The following is a 20,056-nucleotide window of genomic DNA, read 5'->3' on the forward strand; positions in this document are numbered from 1 at the left end:
TTTAAACAGTGTATATTTTCTTCATGGTCTTCATATCCGTACATGGCTGATCCATATGATCCGCACATTCTAAATGCAGCTGTTTTTTTACAGAGTTGTTTTTACAAAAGTCCTGCCACTTCTTGAGGTGGAGGAAATTAAGATCTCACCTGAAATCTCACACAAGTCATACCATTAAGGAGGAAGAGAAAGAGGATAAAGTTGTTCTTTGGTTAAAGAGAGTTTATTCCCTGATGCCACTGCACCAAGCAGTGCATTCCCTGAGAGTTTCAGAGTAGGTAGTTGATGTCCTTCCTCGAGACACTTCGACTAACTCCTTGTACAGTTTTTCCACACTGCACATTAACACAATGGAAGCAAGATAAAACTAACTGTGGCCCAAGTTAATTGTCTGCTTATTCCAACTACACAGCATAAAATGATGATGATGATGAAATCATTACTGAATTTATGATCACAGACAGGGACACAGCTTAAAAAGGGCAACATGAATTGCATTTGAGATAACCTCATCCATTTATTTTCAGTCCCTACTTTTTATATTTAAATGGCTCCATTATAATCCATTAGTGCTGATATTGTAGCTGGAACAAGGACAGTGCTTCTTCCTGTACCTGGCCAGCAAAGCAGTGTTCTCAACATTCAAGGCTAGTCCTCACAAAACCTAATGTGCGTCACTGGTAATAAAATCAAAACAGTCCTATTAAAAATCCAGGCACAGGCCTTTCAATCTCCCAATCACAATGTTAATTAGACATTGTTGACAAATTCAGCAAACATATCAATTTTAATAACTGGAAACACAACATTTTACAAATGAAATGCAGTATGCTTTGCTCATTCAGCAATGGATCTACAAACTTTCCCTGAATACACCTGCGTCCAAACATCGCCCTCTGTTGGGGATGCAAGTATATTGCCCACACAGCACGTGAGGTTTGGTAAAGAAAATAAAAGATATTTAGAACTTAACAGGGGTTAAGATCATAAACAATATAATGAAACATTAAAAACAAATAAACAAAGCAAAAAATACTTTTGTGAGACAGCATTAATTAGCCTGCTAAAAGTGAACAGCAATCGTGAGTTTACTGGACTCATAAGGACAGGGCAGGTAACATTTTGTGTAATTACATTTACATGATGTCACTTTTATTTGTGGCCATGTTTAACTGAAATCCGTATATACACCAACCTTGTTGACTCACGCCTCATCATATGAAATGCTGTGATGACAGCAGAAATAGACGGTGAGATGCTTTTCATGAATTGAAACCTAGTCTTCTCTAAATGCTGGATAAATTCAGAGCTGTGTAGATCAAATTAGTTGTGGTGCAGATGAACCCTGTCAGGTTGCATAGGCTGGACAACCCGTGGTAGCGGCCAAACGTGCTCTTGTAGACTCTGTACTTGGGGTCTTGCTCTTTGAGCTTAGCGTAAGCCTCTTTCTGGCTGCCCAGGCCAATCTGGTTCCCCAGGCCATGCTCCTTCTCCACCTCCCTCATCTGGAACATCGCCTCAGTGACCGCCGGGCCAAACCACTGTGCGTTCAGACCTGCCATGATCAGCGCCACAAAGTACAGACCCATCTGAAAGACAAGAAGAGATACCTTACAGGAAGACAACATGGTGATGGTTGACTTGGAAATATTGTGATTAAAATAAGCATTTAAAATTGTATGTTCAGGTGTGATGTTTGACCTGCACACTTTCATGCCAGTCCAGCAGCTCTCTTGGGTGGTACACAGCATACACAGCCAGGCTGACAAAGTTGCTACCCAGCAGACAGTAGAAGTATACGGGGAAGAGTTTACTCTGCACCAGGCCAAAGGTGTGCCGAGTTACCTGCCACACCAATGCAAAACCTACCAGCACAGACATTAAGGGGTCAGAACACAAAATGTATGTTGCAGCCATGACTATTCTGTTTGTGAGCTTCATACCTGCTATGAAGGTGACCCAGACCTGCATGCCCCAGGAGAAAGAGAGCACCAGAAGGTGTAGCACTTTGATCAAGTCTGTGGGCTCCCCCTCTGTTACCATGGTGTCAGTCTGCAAAATACATACATTATAGCCTACATCCTTGTGTTTTGTTGAAATTGGCTTTACTTTCTCATTGTGAGAAAATAATTACTAAATCAATCTTTCCTTCTGACCTTGATCCCCCCCCCCCCAAAAAAAAAACTGTGCATGCACATCTGATGAATGTGACAAAATATGGAAATGTTCATACTGGCTCTCAGCTCTCATAAAGCCGACGTTTGCAATAGACACTGAATTACCAATTAAAATATATACTGTATTTTGTCTTTTAGATGTTAATATTGGCAAGAAAAAAAGCAAAATTTATTTTCTTTGCCGTTAAGTATTTGACAGATTACAATTACACGTTACTCTGAGGTGATGTTCCTGTTATGAACATAAACACACAAAAATCCAAAAACACAAATCCTAATGGATTTATTTGGGTTTTGGGAGGTGTTGTGTCCTGTTTGCACCAATCCCAGATCATAGAGCATATATAGAGAACCAAAAAACAATTTCTTTAACCATGTTTTAAAACTCCTTTTTTAAAAACATGTCTTCAGTTTCAAAATCATGTTTATAAGTAAAAATAAAGTCATTATTAAGGTGATAAAAACGATATTAAGTATGTTTTCGGAGCTGTTAAAGGTAGCATGCCGTCTCCGGGACCACAAACAGAACAGCAGGACTGAGGCCACCGAGATAAAGGTCCTGTGTAACGTGCAACAAAACTGATAAGCCCCCAGAGAGAGATAAGAGTGCAGAGCAGAGAAAATACGTTTCGGATTTCACTGTCAATTAAAATGTATATAAGCCCCCCCCCCCCAAGGGAACAATTTATCTACACGGAGCGATAAAGGTAAATGCGTGAAAGAGAAGCCAGAGAAGCAGAGTGATCCTGTACTGTGTCTACAGCAGGTTCACTGGTTCCAGTTAGAGAAGTGACAAGCTAACCAGCTTTAGCCTCGGAGCTAACAGGAGAGTTACACAAGCTGTATGTCTGCAGCGTTTCTTGCTTCATTTTGCATTTCACATGTACAATTACTCACTACGCGTTACACAAACCTGCACCTACCTTGGTGTCCTTTTCCTGAGAGTAATTAGGAATGTCAAATTCAACTTATTAACGTTGGTGTGATTCAAGATCCAGCCGAGCTACTTCCTCTGTCATAATATTATGGCAACAAGCCCCGCCCCTCCGGGAGAGACGGACCATGGGATTCTTTGCAAGTGAATATTTCATCTTTTCATCCATTTCTATCTCTCCTCTCATGGTCCTGCCCTTGTGTTTTACTTTATAGCCCAACATGTTATCCCCTGCTTCACTGCCTGCGTATTCTCCAGATGAACAGCAGCTTGCCATTTGAAAGAGAGTTTCTATTTTTTTGTAGGCCTACTGTCTTTGTTAGGTACAGTATTCAGTACTTTTGGCTGGTAACTTTCTCATTTCACAGAGTACACCCCCCTACTTCTGAAGCTGGATCTCTTGCACTACAGTAGGAAATGTGTCTTATAATAAGATACCACCTATCTGTCCATGTAGCCTTATAGGTCATAGGTCTACATATAAATGCATGTACTTAATTTAAATGGCTGAAATATTAGGATGAGCTTCCATTAAAGGAGGCCATGGACTAGACAGTCAGTCTATAATGAAAATAGGCTTGTGTCTTCTTTAAAAGTTGAATTCATAAAACGAAACTCAGTCTTGTTCAAATCAATAAACTATACTTGTTCTAGTATGATTAGCTTGTGATGGCTAATGTTATCAAGCTTTATATTTTTTTAGTCAGTTGTGCGACTCTTTTAGCATTTACCATTATCAAATAATTACATCTTGTGGCCACAGAGGCACAGAGTTTGAATTTGAATAGTTTAAATATTGTGGGAAAGTACCCGAGTTCATAAGATTGTTAAGTGGTAAAAAAACAAAAAAAACAATAGATCAAGCGTTTAATTACTTAAGCAAGAAAAAAAATAGCAAAGAAATAGTGTAGGTCATGTATAACATATAATAGGCCACTTACTGTTGTATGTCCAGATCTCTCCACAAAGCCATTTGAAAGTCTAACACTAACATTTTATCAGCTCAATGTATCTTACTCTGCAAAGTAGCCGGTGACCACAAAAGTCAGATAGACGTAGTAGTAAAATTCCCTTTGATGGTTTACTATAAGAATACTGCACTGTACTAAAATATTAAAATGTATGAGATTAATCAGAAATACTCCAGTACAGTGCCCTCAAATCGGATTTTCCACTTATCAAAATTCTCATTACATATTGTCATCTGTATCTGCATTGTCCAACCACTCACTTAAGTTATATAATACTACATTGTGTGAAATTAAAGCCACCATGCTAATTATGCTCCATTAAATCAAGTGAGAGTGGGTATTTAATTTTGTCTAGACCTGTAAGTGTTATTTTATTACCTGATTGCCTTCTAAAGTTAATTGCTCTTAATTGTTCTTTTTTTGTTTGTTATTAATGCACTGGTATAAACTCATAAGTCATTCAGTCAATTCAGAACACCACGTTCACATTTCAGTTGCAACTTGATGCTTTCTTCTTCAAATGTTTGTTTGTTTCACTTTATATTCCACAATAAATCATTTAAAATAAATTTAGATTTCAGATCATTTTTATAGGCCTCCATTTTGTTATACTATTGCCTTCATTGGATGAAGACCACAAGGTCCCTGTTTGTGTGATTATATCTCAGTTTACAAAAGATGTATCCCACAAAAAGTATCAAATAAAACCACCTTGTGAAGCACTGAGACTCCTCTTGCACCTCATCAGTTCTCAGCAGTAGATTCTTTGACTGCCACAGCTGGAGTATTTCTGCTTGGGGAGGTTTCATTTATTTCTGTGGCTCTGTGGCACAGCAGGAGATTTTGCTGGAAGACCTGTGGTTGTAAAATTACAACATCAATTTTAGCTCTCCCAAAAACACATGTGAAAATTTGTTTTGTTTTCAAAGATCACATTTACATAGCCAGTGAGTCCTATTGTTTAGCCTTGCAATGCAATTGGATAGTAAATATATAGGTCTGGCCATAAGGCCATGAACTCATGCAACTTGCAAACTTTCCTGGAAGCACATCTCCTTGTTTAATCATGAGTAAAATACTTTTTTGTGATTGTTAGAATATCTGGTTCATGTAAATATTAAGTTATTGTGGAATGCATGCATCAAATTAAGATTTTCAGCTTGTTATGTCTTTGCTGTAATTGTACAACGCTGGGTGAGGTGCTTGTTACAGTGCGCATGATGCCATTGTTGCTGTCCAAAATGAAGAGAGCGATGTTAAGATGGAATCGGACACCAGTGATTCGAGTGATGAGGAGGTGGTTGAAAATGTCAATGAGGTGGACAAAGAGAATGTCCAGGTGATGATGATGATGATGATGAGGTCATCAAGCCAACCAACTTAACCAACGATGCCCCGTGACAGGTATCGCTGGCTGAAACAGGATTTCATCAGTCCTAATACTGATTTCTCTGGTCTGGATGTCAGCAGTGATGCTGGTGCTGATGCTGAACAGGAGACAGGCACAACTAGCATCCTCTCTCATCCTAGTAAGAAACCTTGTCTGCTGTTTACTATATTTAATATTTCACAGATTATTCCGTTTTTAATGTATGTTTGACATCGCAAATGAGTCCTTTCTTGTCTAATTCTGACAAACACAGCTGTCAACACACCAAGGAGAGGGCAGCCATCTTCAGGCAGTGGGCTGCCACAGCCTGAAGAGACCATCCTCAGGTAAGGGGGGGATTCACCAAATGAGGTCCCAGCCAAGAGATCGTGGGAAGCACCAACAGATGTGCGCAGGGACATGGCCGCACATTTCCCAGTGAAGACAAGGAGAGGGAGGATGCTGCAGAAACTGGAACAAAAGGTTATTCTAATGTTCTCTGGTGAAGAAAGTGAAATCTCCGTCTCTGCTTTTCAGAGGAAAGGAACTGCTTTGGGGGACTACTATTGCAAGTGAACTCTGGACACTGGTTCTTAAGTTTTCCTTCTGTTTTGGTCATGCAGTTTTAAATATTTTTTTTTATAAATACTGATGATGATTCATAAAAATATGACTAGTGGGTGATCATTACTCATGATATTTACTGTTATAGTGCTGTGTAAGCAATCTACATTGCAAATATACCCTTAGTTGCTCAGTGTGTGTGCAAATGCTGAAATTCTGCTGCCAACTAGGCCCAATGTTGCAATATTACAACGTTTCTAACATAAAACCCGTCATTATCTGGAAAAAAAATCAAATTTTTTATTTTATTTGGTTCATACAGGGTTAATGTTAAGGCGCTAGTATATCCAATGTGGATTTATTTTCTTCTATTTTCTTCCTAATTCTACTTTCTGAGGCAAAGTGCTCGCTGGAAGCCTGCTTGCCAATGCAGAGTGCCACAATATAACAGACGTGGTAATTCAGGCCTATTGATCTGCTGGCAAGTGCTTCATCCAGCACCCTGCTTGGAGTTATCCTACCTGGGCCAGAAAATGACTATCTAAAAGGTTGGGCTTGGCTGCATCCCTGTTGTCAAAGAACAGAATCACATCAAATGTGGGGATCAGTAATGTGTGATGTTCCTGTTCATCAGTCTATATCAGAGCCTGAATCACAGTTGCCTCTCAGCAGCATCTCAACCCATTACCTGGAGATGAAGGTGAAGGATTTTGCCAATTTCTATATTGTTCATTGGTTTACTAATTCCTTTTTTGGACACAAAAATGATGTTGATCATTACCGGTGTGCCAATAATATCTATGCTTCACCTAGTGATCCCTCTTGAGAATCTTGTAAATTGCATTTCAGAAATTTGCACATTCTCTCGACACTACATCTGCAACTAGGAAGTAATTTTTTTTTTTTACATGTTTTAATTCTTGGATCAATCTTTTTATTGTCTTGCATTTTTTTTTGTATGAAGTGTGCTCATGTCTACAGCAGAGGAGGGAGTTGACTTAGAAGACGAGATCCGCTATTGGATACATTTGGCTGTCAGTCTCTGCCTTTGAGCCAATCACACACCGGTCAAATTGCCAACTAACCAATCAGAAGCGGCGCCAGAGAGACGCTGTATCCGGATCAAGTTGAAGACACAGCATCCTCTACTGCAGGAAGACAGGCATCCTTTTGGTAAGCCAGACTACATTCAACACTATTACACAAGTGCTAAATAATGGAATGAATGAACAGATGAAACACGCACCTCCGTTTTTTCCCTTCACTTTGAAAGTCGTTTATTAAAAGCAAATTCTCTCTCCTACAGTCTTTACCCACAGACTAGCAGCTGATTGACAGCTGTTAGCTTGCTAGCGTGTAGCGGTAGCTTTTTGGGGCTTCAGTGCAAGAGTTTTGTTTTTTTTCCCCTAACCTGTTTGGGGGTAGTTGAGCTGACAGTTTAGCTGCATGATTCAGATTTTGCTGTATCATTGGAGGAAACGTGAAGTACTATCCTCGTGAGGTTATCATCACAGAAGCATGTCAGTTTTGCTCTGTATCTGCCTGTGAGCCAGGTGAGCAGTGATTAATGATGAACTATAATGTGTGAGTTCTTGTCTTCTACCTAGAGTTTACTTAGTTCACATAAGGCTTTAATTTTGTAGGCTTAAACCAGTTCTGTCGTTTAGTAGGTAAAGTAAATGCAAATCAATCAAAAGTGACTACCACAGTGAATACGTGGGAAAATATTTTTTTTAAATTCACGTTAATTCAGCAGCAGATATACAACATTACAAATGGGGCGCAGAAAGTCAAAGAGAAAGCCACCTCCCAAGAAAAAAATGACGGGTAACCTGGATGTTCAGTTCACCTGCCCATTCTGTAACCATGAGAAATCCTGCGATGTCAAAATGTAAGTACCTCAGTGTAACTCCACATGCTTTAGAAAAAGAGAGAAATGCATCATGACCAACGTGACTAAAATACTAACTGTTTTCCAGGGAACGAACCCGCAACACAGGAATTATATCATGCAGTGTTTGCTTGGAGGAGTTCCAGACTCCTATAACTTGTATCCTTTTAAGCAGCAAAAGATTACAACATCGTGATTGCCCAGTTGTTATTACTTGCACCTGCCAACGAGGTTTGTTTTTGTTCCTGTTTGCTTGTATTTTAGGTTACAGTATATCTGATCAAGTCTTGTGAAATGAAAGGATGTAGAAGGTCAGTGATTAGTTTTTGGTTTGAATCCACACATTTTTTGAATACATTCTTTATATTGCAAGATGGATCATTTTAATTATTTCTCCTATTTTGTTCTGAACTATTGCACTGAGCTGAATAAAAAAACAATCATGCATATACATTCCATGATTGTTTTGTTTTTTTAAATACGTGTGCTTTGATGCAGCTCTGGATGCACATGTAGATAAAACATTCCTAAACACTTTCAACAATTAAAATAAGAAATTAAGAGGGTTGTTTAGCCTCGGTGCAGGTTATGTGTCTGTCTGTCATTTGAAATGTCCCTTAACCTTTTCACAACAGATCTGTCCGAGCCAGTGGATGTTTACAGTGATTGGATCGATGCCTGTGAAGCAGCTAATCAATAGTCATGTTTTCCTGTGACTCGCCCACACTCTGACCTCACTCACTTACATTCCCCCCTTTGATTTGTCCGCTTAATTGTGTCCTGTTCAGCTAGCACAATGTAGCAAAACCTCAAATAATAGAAGCATCATGCTTTACATGATGCGCTTAGTTTAATTTTGCTACAGTGTGGCATGCTGAGCATGACACGTTCCTCTGGCTGGGCCAGATGGCCATTTTGTTTTGTCCACATCATGTTTCTCATTGTATAAGTTTTCTTATTTGAGTGATTATCTTATAAGTACTGTTTTTTTGTTTTAGATTAGATCATGTTTTCTCGTTTTTGGGACAACGTTGTCATATAATTATCTGTAGTCTTTGTGATTTATGGTTTAAGAACATATGATAATTCTCTTTAGGTTGTATTTAGTAGATGACATACTTTTGTGGAAGTAATTTTTTAGTTTTCAACCTGTCTCTATTGCACTGAAACGTTTTGTTAGTTGACAATTTTGTTAAACTGCCAAATCTTTTCAAATCTTGTTTTTTGGACCAGTATATTTGTACTGCTAGATTTTATTATTTTCATTTTTTAAAAATCACAATACTGTAATTTCTATTACACTACTTCTGTGTATTTTCAGGTAAAGACAGTTATGAGAATTAAATCGGCACCATATTTTTCAAGTGTTTTTATTGCACAAATGTCATGTTTAGTGAAATGCATATAAAGAGAAAACAAGAAGTTAGCAAAGATGTAAAGTTTGAACAATGTCGAAACAAAGCCAACACATTAAAGGTGAAATGTTACTATACATTTACTCAACATTGTTAACATTCTGGACATCACAGGGAAGAAATGAAAATTAATGCACTGTTAAAAAAAACCCCAACACACTACATTCCTACCATTTGATTGAATAAAAAAAGAATGTTTAGACGTTTGATGGGTTAAAAAACACGGTACATGTGCTTTTCTTCCCACTAGATGGCTCACTGCTACATGTCCTAGCTCATAGCTATGACGCCTTTGATCCTGAAGGACAATGAACCGTTTAAGAGCTCCAATCTATTGGAGCCCAGCACATGAATACAAACGTGAAGCTTCTTTAACAGCTGATTCAAAGCCAGTAAGTCTGAATATTTTACAAAGCAATGCAGAGGTTCTAATGTGTTACATCAGACCGCACGTGCCTGAGGCTCCTCTGTATATAACTTTGTAAATGAACATTTCTGCCTTCTAATGTGTGAAGTCCCATGACTGCTAATGAGCGTTAAATTACATTCAGGACGTTCAGTGGGTTAACAGTAGAACATGCAGAAATTTCTAAATGAGAAGCTCATCTCTATTTGGCATGATTCACTGAGCAATTATCAGCAAGCACCACTCCACCTTTGATATTGCCATTTACTGACTGTGGTGGATGAAGTTCTCCGGTACTGTACTTGAGCAAAAGCATTAAAACAAAGTCTCTATACAAGTAAAAGTCTTGCATTCAAAATGTTAGTTTATTAGCAAATTTAATTTATAGAAGTATGAAAAGTAGAAATACCTTCTGTGGATGTTATCATTACCTATACTTACAATGTATTTACTAATTTGCTTTTATGTGAAATTTTGTTAAGTAACTATAACAAGTGACGTAAAATGTACGATATTACCATCTGAACTGCTGTAGAAGTATTAAGTGGCATCAAATGGAAATACTCAAGGAAAGTACCTCAAATGTGTATTTAGGGTCCAGTATGAGTAAATGTACTTAGTTGCATTCCACCACTGTTTACTTCACACAATGTGGAGCCAGGTAAAGTGCAAATGGAGTAACAGCACTAAAGCCAAAGTTGAATGAGGCATACGGCAAAATGTTTCCGAAAGGAAAGAAAAAAAAAACAGGATAAAAACTACTGGTGATTAAGTGTACCCCAACTTCACACTAAATATCACAACTACCTACATTTGCTCTTCTACTTTATAAAATCATTGTCTGGTAGACCCCTCTACGTTTTCTAAATACTTCGTCAAAAACCAAAAGAGTCGTGCTGCACACAAGCCATGTAAATTAGTCCCATAAAATGGCGTGATGGGTAATTTGGCTGTCTTGTTCACAAGACTATCTGTCAGCCAGGTGCTCACAAAACAAAGCAATGTCCGCACAAAGCTACAAGTCCTCCTGCATATTCTGCCCCGGTCAGTCTGTGGACCTGGAACTTCTGTGTCATCCCGAGGAGTGGAATCCTGGAGCCCACTGACTTGCGGTGCTCCAATGTGGACATGGCCCCTGTTCCAACTGGGTCAAAGTTAAATAGCACCAACACGGTCACTTGTTTCCTTTCAAGGAACTGTTAAATTCTGCTTCGTCAGTGTTCAAACTGGATTGGAAGGGTAGGGAGGTGAGGACAGGGGTAGAAACAGTAAAAAAAGCCATAAAAAACAATCTATAAATAGCAAAAGTCATTAAATCTCAACTTCTGAGTGTTGTTTGGGTATTTTTAGCCATAATAAAATTCATCAGAGCGATGAGATGCAGAAGTTGGCCGCTTATTGACATAAGGTCAGAGTAAACATTATTTTTTTCTTTGACTCATGGAAAGACAAACAAAAAATTCCTAAGAGTAAAAGTATGTCGTAGAAATATGACGTCAATCAGTGTTAAATAACAGTCTGGAAAGTTTGCTCGTCACAAAGACAGCTGTGGTTGGTTGTCTGGATTAAGCAAAGAGGAGGAAGGGGGTGATTGTGGTTTCGTTAGTCAGAGTACTGGTTGTAGCCGTCAAACTCCACCTCACTCCCATTGTTATAGTAGGCCTCGGTGGGGTTGGTGCAGTACTTATTGTCGTAGACCTGGCGGGGCAGGCCGTAGGTGGTCATACCCTGTTGGGAGGCCACTTTGTTGGTGCCCATCTGCAGAGAGATGGTGGTGGTATCACAGTTCTCCAGCTCCAGCTTCTTGTCAAAGATGTGCCTCCTAGTTCCTGGGGCTGTCATGCCAGCCTGGGGGACAGAAAGCAACATGGGCTTTTATAGAAGCAACTACAACTAACAATATATATGATGCGTTATTTTGAGGGGACAGCAAATTTACACTGTTATACAAGCTGTACACTCACTACTTTACATTGTAGCAAAGTGTCATTTCTTTAGTGTTGTCACATGAAAAGATATAATCAAATATTTACAAAAATGTGAGGGGTGTACTCACTTTTGTGAGATAGTGTATTTTTAAAGCCTCTTTAACAGAAGATTATTTGACAAGTCAAAAAATAAGACTAGTGATTTTGTTTTTCCACAAATCCCACAAAAAGATAAGAACCTACAATGAACTGTTAAGAAGTACCATCTGTGTATCTACAGATTGATATGCCTTATTCCTCTGTGCTGCAGAATTCTGCTGTTGTCAAAAAAACTTCCACATCCTTACAGTGGGTTTTATTATAATCGACACGGGCACTGTAGTTTATTTTTCAGTTCCACATAAACTGTCCTGCTCCTGGAAATACTCACTGGAGCAGTGGTTTCCAGTGTTTTTTGACTGATGTAACCCTAAAGCCCTGTCAAATGATGTCCATGTATTGCCTTTAACTAACTATTACAACAATTTATTTATTAATTTTAGCTATGTCAATTGTTAAGCGAACTTTTTCAACCAGTGGTTTAGAAGAGATCTCGGCTTGCCTGCAATTTTTACTTTTCATGCACTCTCGATTGCAACACATTCTGTTCACGCCTTACCCTTGAACTCAGTTTATCTTTAGAAAATGTGTGTTGTGTCTTTAAATCTGAAGTTTTATCTGGAACATAGTGTAAAATGGATGAACAAAAACATAATTTTGGTGTCAAGTCTCTCCTCACCTGGCTGGCTCCCTTGTTGGTGCCCATCTGTAGGCTGATAGTAGACTGGTCCAGTGGGTTGTCCATGGCCATCTTGGAATCATACAGATGGCGTCGTGTGCCGTAAGAGGTCATGCCCTTTTGGCTAGCAAGCTTGTTAGTGCCCATCTACACACAAACGAGCAAAATGGAGTGAGTTAAATACATGAAAATGTTTGGGGGACAAAGTTGTCACTTTGGGCAGCATCTGTATAGCTGCAAAAAATTTAAGAGCGCACCTATGATGGTCAAATTGACGCTTATCTGTTATCATTCTATTCTACACCAATAATCTAAAAGCAGGGCAGGTGAGAGAAGACTCAGTAAAGAGGTTTCTGTGAAGATTATTTCAGCAGGAGTCCAGCAGGGGGCAAAATGACAACCCACTGGGAAGTGTCTTGGCCAGCAGAACATCCCAGAACACATGTATCTACAATCCCAAACACACAAGCATGGTCATAAAGTAGTACATTAGAGGTTCAGCATTTCTGCTGCTCTGACCTGCAGGCCTATGATGTTACGTCCCTCCCTGAGCTTCTCTGGAGCGAAGCGGCGCTGCTGTTTCTCAGCGTACTTCACTCCCAAGTCGTACTTGGAGTGGAAACCTTTGGACTTGGCCTGAGATTGAGAAAAGTGGCAGAGACAGAAGGGAAAATGGGGGTAATAGTGTTTCTTTAAAACCCATATTGTTTTTATTATGCAACTGCTGTTGCCATATTGTAGTCCTAGTCCATGCAACACAAAGCACTCACATAGGTAGGCTGGTAGATGCTGTGTAAATAATTAAATTCAATTTTACTTAAATATATAGCGCTAAATCACAACAGTTATTTCATAGCGCTTTTCATAAAAAAGCAGGTCTAGACCGTGCTCTGTGATATTGTTTACAGAAACCCAACAATTCCCACTATATGTACAATATCAGCAGTGCTCATGGTTTCTGTAAGATAAAAGTAATGTTTTTGGTGACTCTCTCAATGTAAAAGTAAAAGAAAAGCAATAATATCAGCCTTTCCAACAACAGATGTCACTGGAGTAACTGTGTGTGTGTGTTGCTGTCCTCACCATTCCAGCCAGAGCGATGAGTGTGCACTGGACCTGAGTGTGGTTGACATTCTCAAACAGATCGTTGGCCTCAAAGATGTCATCTGGCCTCAGGCCATACTCTGTGATCGCTCGTACAAAATTCCCTATGTTTTCCAGCTGAGGAAAAAAGCAGACGGATGGAAAAAGGATGGAGCATTTATTTGGCATGTTCTATGCATGGCCTGAGTCATTTCCTTGTGTTTTAACTTGAATGCAGCTGTTTCTGTTAATGGAATTGTTAAACATTTGGGAAAATGCGTTTGCAGTTAGATGAGAAGATTATTACCATGCTCATATCTGTATGCTAAATATGCAGAGGTTTTCAAAGTAGGAGGGTAAATGTAAATGCTCCGTACTTGTATAGCGCCTTTCTAGTCTTTTACACTACATCTGCATTCACCATTCACACACATTCATACACTGGCGAAACAGCCACCAGGGGCAATTCGGTGTCCAAACAGTTTCCGGGGTGAAGGTATGTCAAAATGCAAAATTGGGATAGCTTGGCTCAACTGAGTGTCTATAGGATCAGATAACATAATAAAGTATGATCCCGTAGGTATCCAGGAATTGAACGAAACTTGCAAGTAACCTAAGGGCACGTGAGGGGGCGCCTTTATCCAAGCTCTGTCTGTTTGGAGGCCCACGGTGTCAGACTTTAAAAACCCCTGACGAAGCTACCACTAGCCGGTTAGCTTATCTTAGCTGTGTGCTTTTGTTTACAAGCGTATCACAGTGAGAATGTTTGGACTGGTCTGGATTTATGGAATGTAAATGAGCTCTGTGTTGCCAATGCCAATACAGTAGACTAACCAAAACGACCCTAACTTTGACTTAACTGCAGGACAAGTAAGGCTAATATTCTTTCCTTAGAGGTGGTGCATTACCTGGTGCCAGTTTTGACTGGAGGTGTTGATCTTCCTCACAGAACCTGGCTGGAGAACATTAATGAGTCTAAAAAGAGAGAGATACAAAATTCAAAAACGTCCTCTTTTAGGGGGAGTGAATGATCACCAGTGACTTTACAGAAATGAGTATGATTAAAATTCTGATGTTTCTATGCCACAAGAACCCTTCTCAGTGTCTTTCCACTTACTCGCACAACAGGACTCCATCCTTCAGACTCTCCATGAAGTTGTCCCCGATCCTTTTGCCGGTCACATCCTGAATCCACAGCCTCAGCTCGTCTTCCTTCTGGGGGTCGTACTTCCCTGCCAGCTGGGGGGGGCAAGAGGTCAGACATAACATTGATGTTCAGTTTTGTTACTGCTAATTTCAGCCCATCAAACTCTTCATAGCCAAGCCTACTCTCCAGGGGCAGTCCTCCAGTCCTTGTAGTGAATTCCATTAGAAGCATATAAAAAAGGGATTGGGCAGTCAAGTGAAACCCAAGACTAAGAAATGAAAAACAGATTAATTAAAAAATGATGCACAACTTGCCCCTTGTAATGTTGTAGTACGGCTTTTTATCTCCGACAGTAACACTTGTGGAAGAGCAAAAAGTTTATGTTAATGTAGCTTATATGCACCAAACTGTTAAATATTTCCCAGTGGAATAAAAATTCCATTCAAAATGATTACAATTGAGCATTTCCACATAATTTCCAAAAAATGTCTTGGCAAGAACAATGTCGTTTGGCATTAATTATAGGGGGAAAATAGGAATTGCTCTGAAAAAAAAATATCTAGGCCTATTTATTATTCCGTAATTATTGGACATTTTACTCCTCTCCATATTTGTTTTTCCACATTTTTGCATGTTCAGCTGACCTGCGGTACTCTCCAGGTTACAGCAGCAGTATAGCAATAGAATACAGTTTACTTTCCCTATATATTGGGCAGCTGTGACTCAGGAGGCAGAGCGGGTCATCCACTGACCACAGGGTTGGCAGTTTGATTCCCACCTCCTCCTGAACACAAGGTGTCCTTGGGCAAGACAAGAACCCCAAATCGCTCCTGATGGCTGGCCAGCGAATGATTTGTCAAAAACACTACCATAAAAATGGCATGATCATTTCCATAATGATTGGGAAATATAATATAACTATATACACAATACTCCAGTCTTAAAAAGGTACATGCACACACAGTTTATTTTTTTTATCTCTACTTCAGTTTATTACCATGTTTCTTTCATTCCAGGCTTTCAGTCACTAAAATAGCTTCTGCTTTATTTTCTCATAACTGTACTGTCTTTGAAAGTTTTACTGTATAATAAAAACATATTTTGAGATGAGGGGTTTAAAAAGAAGTAAAGAAAAATGAAAAAGGCCTGTGGACATTCCTGCATGGAGAAACACACTGGCCTCTCTCTCTTCTCTTCATGTATTTCTTTATTGGCACAAACATGTTGCCCCTAATACCTTGAATTCTGGCATGGGGTTTAAGGCTGCTCCCCCCCAAACACAAACACACACACACACAGCCTCATCCCCTTTTCCTGAATGTTCTGCAGATAAGTCTTCACAGTCTGGGTTCAGCAGCCAACACAAACAAGTATTTCAAAGCAGCAGGGATAGCGTAGCTTCCAGTCCATCACACCAAACTTGGGAGAAACAGTGTTCCCAAACACTCCTCCCTTTCCCTCTGACAGTCTTGCTCTCTCCCTGCGATTGGCCGAGCTCATATTCCTCTCTTACTCTTTTTCCCTCTCTCCCCCTGGGTTTTCCAGAATCTGCCCTTTTACAGTGAGCTGACTATTCGGACAAAAACACGTCTGATAAAGACAGGCCAAGATCGCCAGGTCCTGCTTCCAGCTGCGGTAGTTTAGCTCACAGTTTGATTTAGTCGTGTTGTTCTTCTCATTGTATAGCTCAGGAATGCAGTCAGGAATGCAGTCAGAAGTGCTCGTTTTACGAGCCATTTCTGAATCAAAAACGTGATTCACATAAAAGGAAAAACAGCACAGCGCACAAATATATCAGAAAGGCCTATGTGTTACTAAAAAACACCATAGTGTTGGTAATGCTGGGTATCAAACCTCAAACTTGTCCTCAGCACCAAATATTAAAAAACTGTCAAGTAGCCAGATGTGGGAAAAGTATTTAGATCCTTTACTTAAAGTGAGACTATGTAACTTTTGCTAAAAAAATGGCCTCTGTGGAACAAGTGACAATTATGGAAAAATTGGTAAATGCTAAAACATAGTAAGCACTAGTAAAGTGACTCATGTCACTTTACTAGCAGCAATACCTATCCAAAATGAGCTAACATTAGCTAACATTAGCCACCAGGAGCAACCAATCATACCAGACCAAGTAAGGCTGTAGTGGGAAAACTCGTAAGTGTATTGAACTGAGCTACGGTGCATTTTATTTCATATGAATTTACCTTTTTATTTGTTCAAGGAAGATTGTGTTGTTTTTATTTTCTTTTATGAGTTCCATAGACTAGCTTCACGCAAAAGTACCAGTTCAACAATTTGAAAACCTACTTAAGTTAACATAAATGTTCTGCAGAAAAACAGCGCCTGTGAGTGATATTTTATTAAATATCGAAATATTATACAGATGCATCATTGCATATGCAGCATTTTACTGCTGTAGCTGGTCAAGGAGGAGCTACTTAAGGTTTTACCTAGCCTCCTTTATAAACAGTTTATGTTAAGTAGTTTAGTGCCCACAACTCATAGACATCTGTGACCCCAAATAGACACTGCTTATTTTTGTAAAATTAAGCTTATCGTTTAATATATAAAATTTGTCAAATAGGCTAGATGTAGTGGGGTACAAAGTACACTATTTCACTCTGAAATTTAGTACCTGAAAATTGTACCTGTGCTTGTCTAAATGTCTGATCAAATTCTTTATCATGTTTACTCATTCTTTAAATCAGTTGTTTATTCAAATTAATATCTTGCCTATGGTTAATACTAAAATTAACCATAGGCAAAGTTATTGTACAGCTGCTTGTGTGTAGATCACATTTATATTTTACATTCATTTTTTTTAAATCTTTTTATAAGATGTGTACTTTGTTAAATGAAAAAAAGGGAAAGATTATCCTGTCCTAATCTATATTTCTTTAGGTGAGGTATTGAAAATAGTTTTGGTAGCAAAACCCAAGTAAAACATTTTTCAAATGGTATAGTTAAATTAAGTACTGGTCCACAACCTATGTAGAATCTCTCAGGCTGTTTGCAGCGCTACATATTATCCTGTGGGGTCCAACAACAGAGAACAGACCATGAGTGTAAATACATCTAGTTGTTTGTAACTGACACATGGAGATCCCTACATCCACAAAGAAATAGTTCCACTGACATCATTTCTTTGCTAGGTGTCCTCATGTAGTGGATCCACGGTGTGAGCTGCAGGCATGACTTTGTCTGCGCCATCTGTCTCCTGTCCACCTGTGTCGTGTTAGGACAGTGTTTTGTCATTCATGACTCGGATGTAAACTGTTTAGAGTAAGGACACTTTCTCAAGTTCCAAGCCCCGGTCACTCCTTAAAAGGCCATTAGATCATGCTGATGCACCTGTGCGTCTTTCTGCTGCATCTCTGCTGCTCTCTGATGTCATTCTGCTGGAACGTACCATCCCTGAATGTCCCATGAAGCCCTACGACTCAAATAAAAATTACATTTCCCGGGCTGCCGTTGTTTTTACCCTACAGAAAACAGAACTACGCGTCTCCACTTGCCCTTGTGTGCATAATCGACTTGGAAATGATACAGAGATGGCAGCAAAACAACAGCCAGATTAGTGCCCCAAACCTCCAATTCTGTCTAAGACCCTGCTGACTGCTGAATTGCAGTAATGAAAGGAATGCGGGTTTCAAGGGAGTGCAGGGCACCTTCGTGTGAGATTATCGCCCTGATGAGAGATGCCACTATTCAGGGAAGAGGCCACATCCATCCGAGACAATGATCGTGATGATCTGGGTGCTGGAACAGTCACAGGCTGACCTTTCTCATCCTGTACAGACTGTCAGCAGCTCTGACTCATCCCAATGTACACTACTATCAGAGAGGAATATTGCGCTCTACGTGACTGCATCACTTTACAGATTCATACTTTACATAAGCATATCATCAGAAATCTGATGCATTTTTATATTTTTTTACAGATTAAACTACCAACAGTATGTAAAGTAGTCAAAACTCAACTCCTGGCAACAACAAAATGCTGCTTGCTTATTAATGCAATAAACCCCAAACACCAATGATCCGATGCACATGGCTAATAATACTTATTTATTTTCTACTAACAAATAACATTTTGAATGCAAGCCCTGTACAAGCTTTAATCATTACTTAAATTTAGAAATACCTTCATAGCCCATGCATCTTGACTGTCACTACCAGAGAACTCATCCTCACGAACATGTTGGATTTCTTCCTGTTTCAACCAGTTCGGTTTCTTCCAAAGAACCACGAACAGAAGAATTAAAGAGTATGTGCATACAACTCAAGCTTCCTCCCTCCTTGTGCTGCACTCTGTCAGACTAAATGCCCTGACCCTTAATAATCACAGAAATTATTTGGCCACTATGACCTACTTCCACCTCCAAAGCAAATACTTCCCTCACTGTGTGATCTATTATCAAAAGGCAGGAGTGTGTCGCCACAGCTGTTTCCCAAGCACACAACCCTGGAATCACACTGGAATGAGATGCTGCATCACATGACAGCCTCTTTTTAATTATTTTGCTTTTAACGGGGAACTCAAAATATCTGATTCAAGCCAGGCAGCAAGATCTTTGTGTCCTTTCTAATCTGTTTAATGGGCCAATACGTTATTCATGTAGACATGGCTGACTTCAACTAGCCTACACCAAGGCTTTATCCAGCAATATCCCATACTTTCTCCATATAAGGACCTCAAAATATCATCAACCATCTGACTATAACCCCCCACTGTGCAAGACTGTGTTTAAAGGAACCCCATCGTTGTGCTAGTTATAATTTAGGAAATAAATGGGCACACTGGAAGTTTTTACAGTATTCCCCATCATTGACCTCACTTGAGGTATCAATGCTCAGGCTACAACATGCCTATATCTTGTAAATAAACGTCATTATAATTTATAGATACATGTATATGTAAAGTAACCCTACCTTACTCTTGACCTCTGCAGAAAGTCCGAAGACTGGGCCGCCCCTGAAATGTGCATGTGACATTCTGTTGTTTTGTCTATTTACAGTGGAGCTGAGGAGGGCTTCAAAAATGGAGGAGCAGGTTACAGCTCTCTGTCCGAGGCAGGGCGAACACACAGAAAAGTCCCGAACAAATCCGTGGGTATCTCGCTCCTTTGTTTTGTTTTCGTCGTCGCAGTCGTGCTCGGACCCGCTGTTATGGCTTTTGGACAACTTTCCGACACTGATTCTTTTTTAAACTCTTCCCATGTGTGTGCTCTCTGATTGGCCGGCCCCGACGTCCAATCCGGACGCAGCCTCCTCATCTTAGGGGGAGTGATGTCACCGCTCGGGTATTACCCGTGTCACTTTTTCCACCTTCAGGCCGGTCAGGGATGCTTTTCACTGGTGTCGCACTTTGCTGAAGTTATGTCATTGTCATG

The 20,056-nt window shown here is 39.7% G+C and overlaps 3 protein-coding genes across 6 annotated transcripts; 1 reads left to right on the top strand and 2 right to left on the bottom strand.

Annotated features, from left to right (window-relative positions):
* Positions 1–768: 768 nt before the first annotated feature.
* Positions 769–3,239, bottom strand: tmem205 (transmembrane protein 205). The gene is made up of 4 exons (XM_038693395.1): positions 3,101–3,239; positions 1,944–2,052; positions 1,702–1,865; positions 769–1,589 (listed from the first exon to the last, which is right to left on the bottom strand). The coding sequence occupies exons 2-4, from the start codon at positions 2,041–2,043 to the stop codon at positions 1,287–1,289; spliced, it is 567 nt and encodes a 188-aa protein (XP_038549323.1). The 5' UTR covers positions 2,044–2,052; positions 3,101–3,239; the 3' UTR covers positions 769–1,286.
* A 3,821-nt stretch (positions 3,240–7,060) lies between these two features.
* On the top strand, positions 7,061–9,262 carry elof1 (ELF1 homolog, elongation factor 1). Of its 4 annotated transcripts, none has more exons than XM_038693426.1 (4): positions 7,061–7,188; positions 7,769–7,906; positions 7,995–8,065; positions 8,542–9,262. In XM_038693426.1, exons 2-4 carry the CDS (start codon positions 7,791–7,793, stop codon positions 8,604–8,606), a joined length of 252 nt encoding a protein of 83 aa, XP_038549354.1. In that variant the 5' UTR covers positions 7,061–7,188; positions 7,769–7,790; the 3' UTR covers positions 8,607–9,262. The 4 variants fall into 4 exon arrangements, with proteins under 4 accessions (XP_038549354.1, XP_038549372.1, XP_038549345.1 ...); XM_038693444.1 differs by having other exon boundaries at positions 7,101–7,188; positions 7,772–7,906; XM_038693417.1 differs by lacking the exon at positions 7,061–7,188 and adding an exon at positions 7,245–7,568.
* cnn1b (calponin 1, basic, smooth muscle, b) lies at positions 9,261–19,855 on the bottom strand. The gene is made up of 7 exons (XM_038693405.1): positions 19,596–19,855; positions 14,634–14,755; positions 14,425–14,491; positions 13,517–13,654; positions 12,953–13,069; positions 12,434–12,580; positions 9,261–11,575 (listed from the first exon to the last, which is right to left on the bottom strand). The coding sequence occupies exons 1-7, from the start codon at positions 19,656–19,658 to the stop codon at positions 11,330–11,332; spliced, it is 900 nt and encodes a 299-aa protein (XP_038549333.1). The 5' UTR covers positions 19,659–19,855; the 3' UTR covers positions 9,261–11,329.
* Positions 19,856–20,056: the final 201 nt, after the last annotated feature.

Source organism: Micropterus salmoides, unplaced genomic scaffold (genome assembly GCF_014851395.1).
Source record: "Micropterus salmoides isolate LMB-PRFRI ecotype aquatic unplaced genomic scaffold, ASM1485139v1 Ms_hic_scaffold_10, whole genome shotgun sequence".
NCBI classification, from domain to species: domain Eukaryota; kingdom Metazoa; phylum Chordata; class Actinopteri; order Centrarchiformes; family Centrarchidae; genus Micropterus; species Micropterus salmoides.

Bases quoted from the DNA above. Each gene is read 5' to 3' on its own strand.
- tmem205 (XM_038693395.1), bottom strand. From the start codon at position 2,043: ATGGTAACAGAGGGGGAGCCCACAGACTTGATCAAAGTGCTACACCTT. The intron at 1,866-1,943 runs GTATGAAGCTCA...CTGTGCTGGTAG, and splicing joins CTGGGTCACCTTCATAGCAG to GTTTTGCATTGGTGTGGCAG. The intron at 1,590-1,701 runs GTCAAACATCAC...CTTGTCTTTCAG, and splicing joins ACTGGCATGAAAGTGTGCAG to ATGGGTCTGTACTTTGTGGC.
- cnn1b (XM_038693405.1), bottom strand. From the start codon at position 19,658: ATGTCACATGCACATTTCAGGGGCGGCCCAGTCTTCGGACTTTCTGCA. The intron at 13,070-13,516 runs GTGAGGACAGCA...TCTCAATCTCAG, and splicing joins TCATCGCTCTGGCTGGAATG to GCCAAGTCCAAAGGTTTCCA. The intron at 12,581-12,952 runs GTCAGAGCAGCA...GTTTGTGTGTAG, and splicing joins GTAACATCATAGGCCTGCAG to ATGGGCACTAACAAGCTTGC.
- elof1 (XM_038693426.1), top strand. From the start codon at position 7,791: ATGGGGCGCAGAAAGTCAAAGAGAAAGCCACCTCCCAAGAAAAAAATG. The intron at 7,907-7,994 runs GTAAGTACCTCA...ACTGTTTTCCAG, and splicing joins AAATCCTGCGATGTCAAAAT to GGAACGAACCCGCAACACAG. The intron at 8,066-8,541 runs GTATCCTTTTAA...TTTTCACAACAG, and splicing joins GTTCCAGACTCCTATAACTT to ATCTGTCCGAGCCAGTGGAT.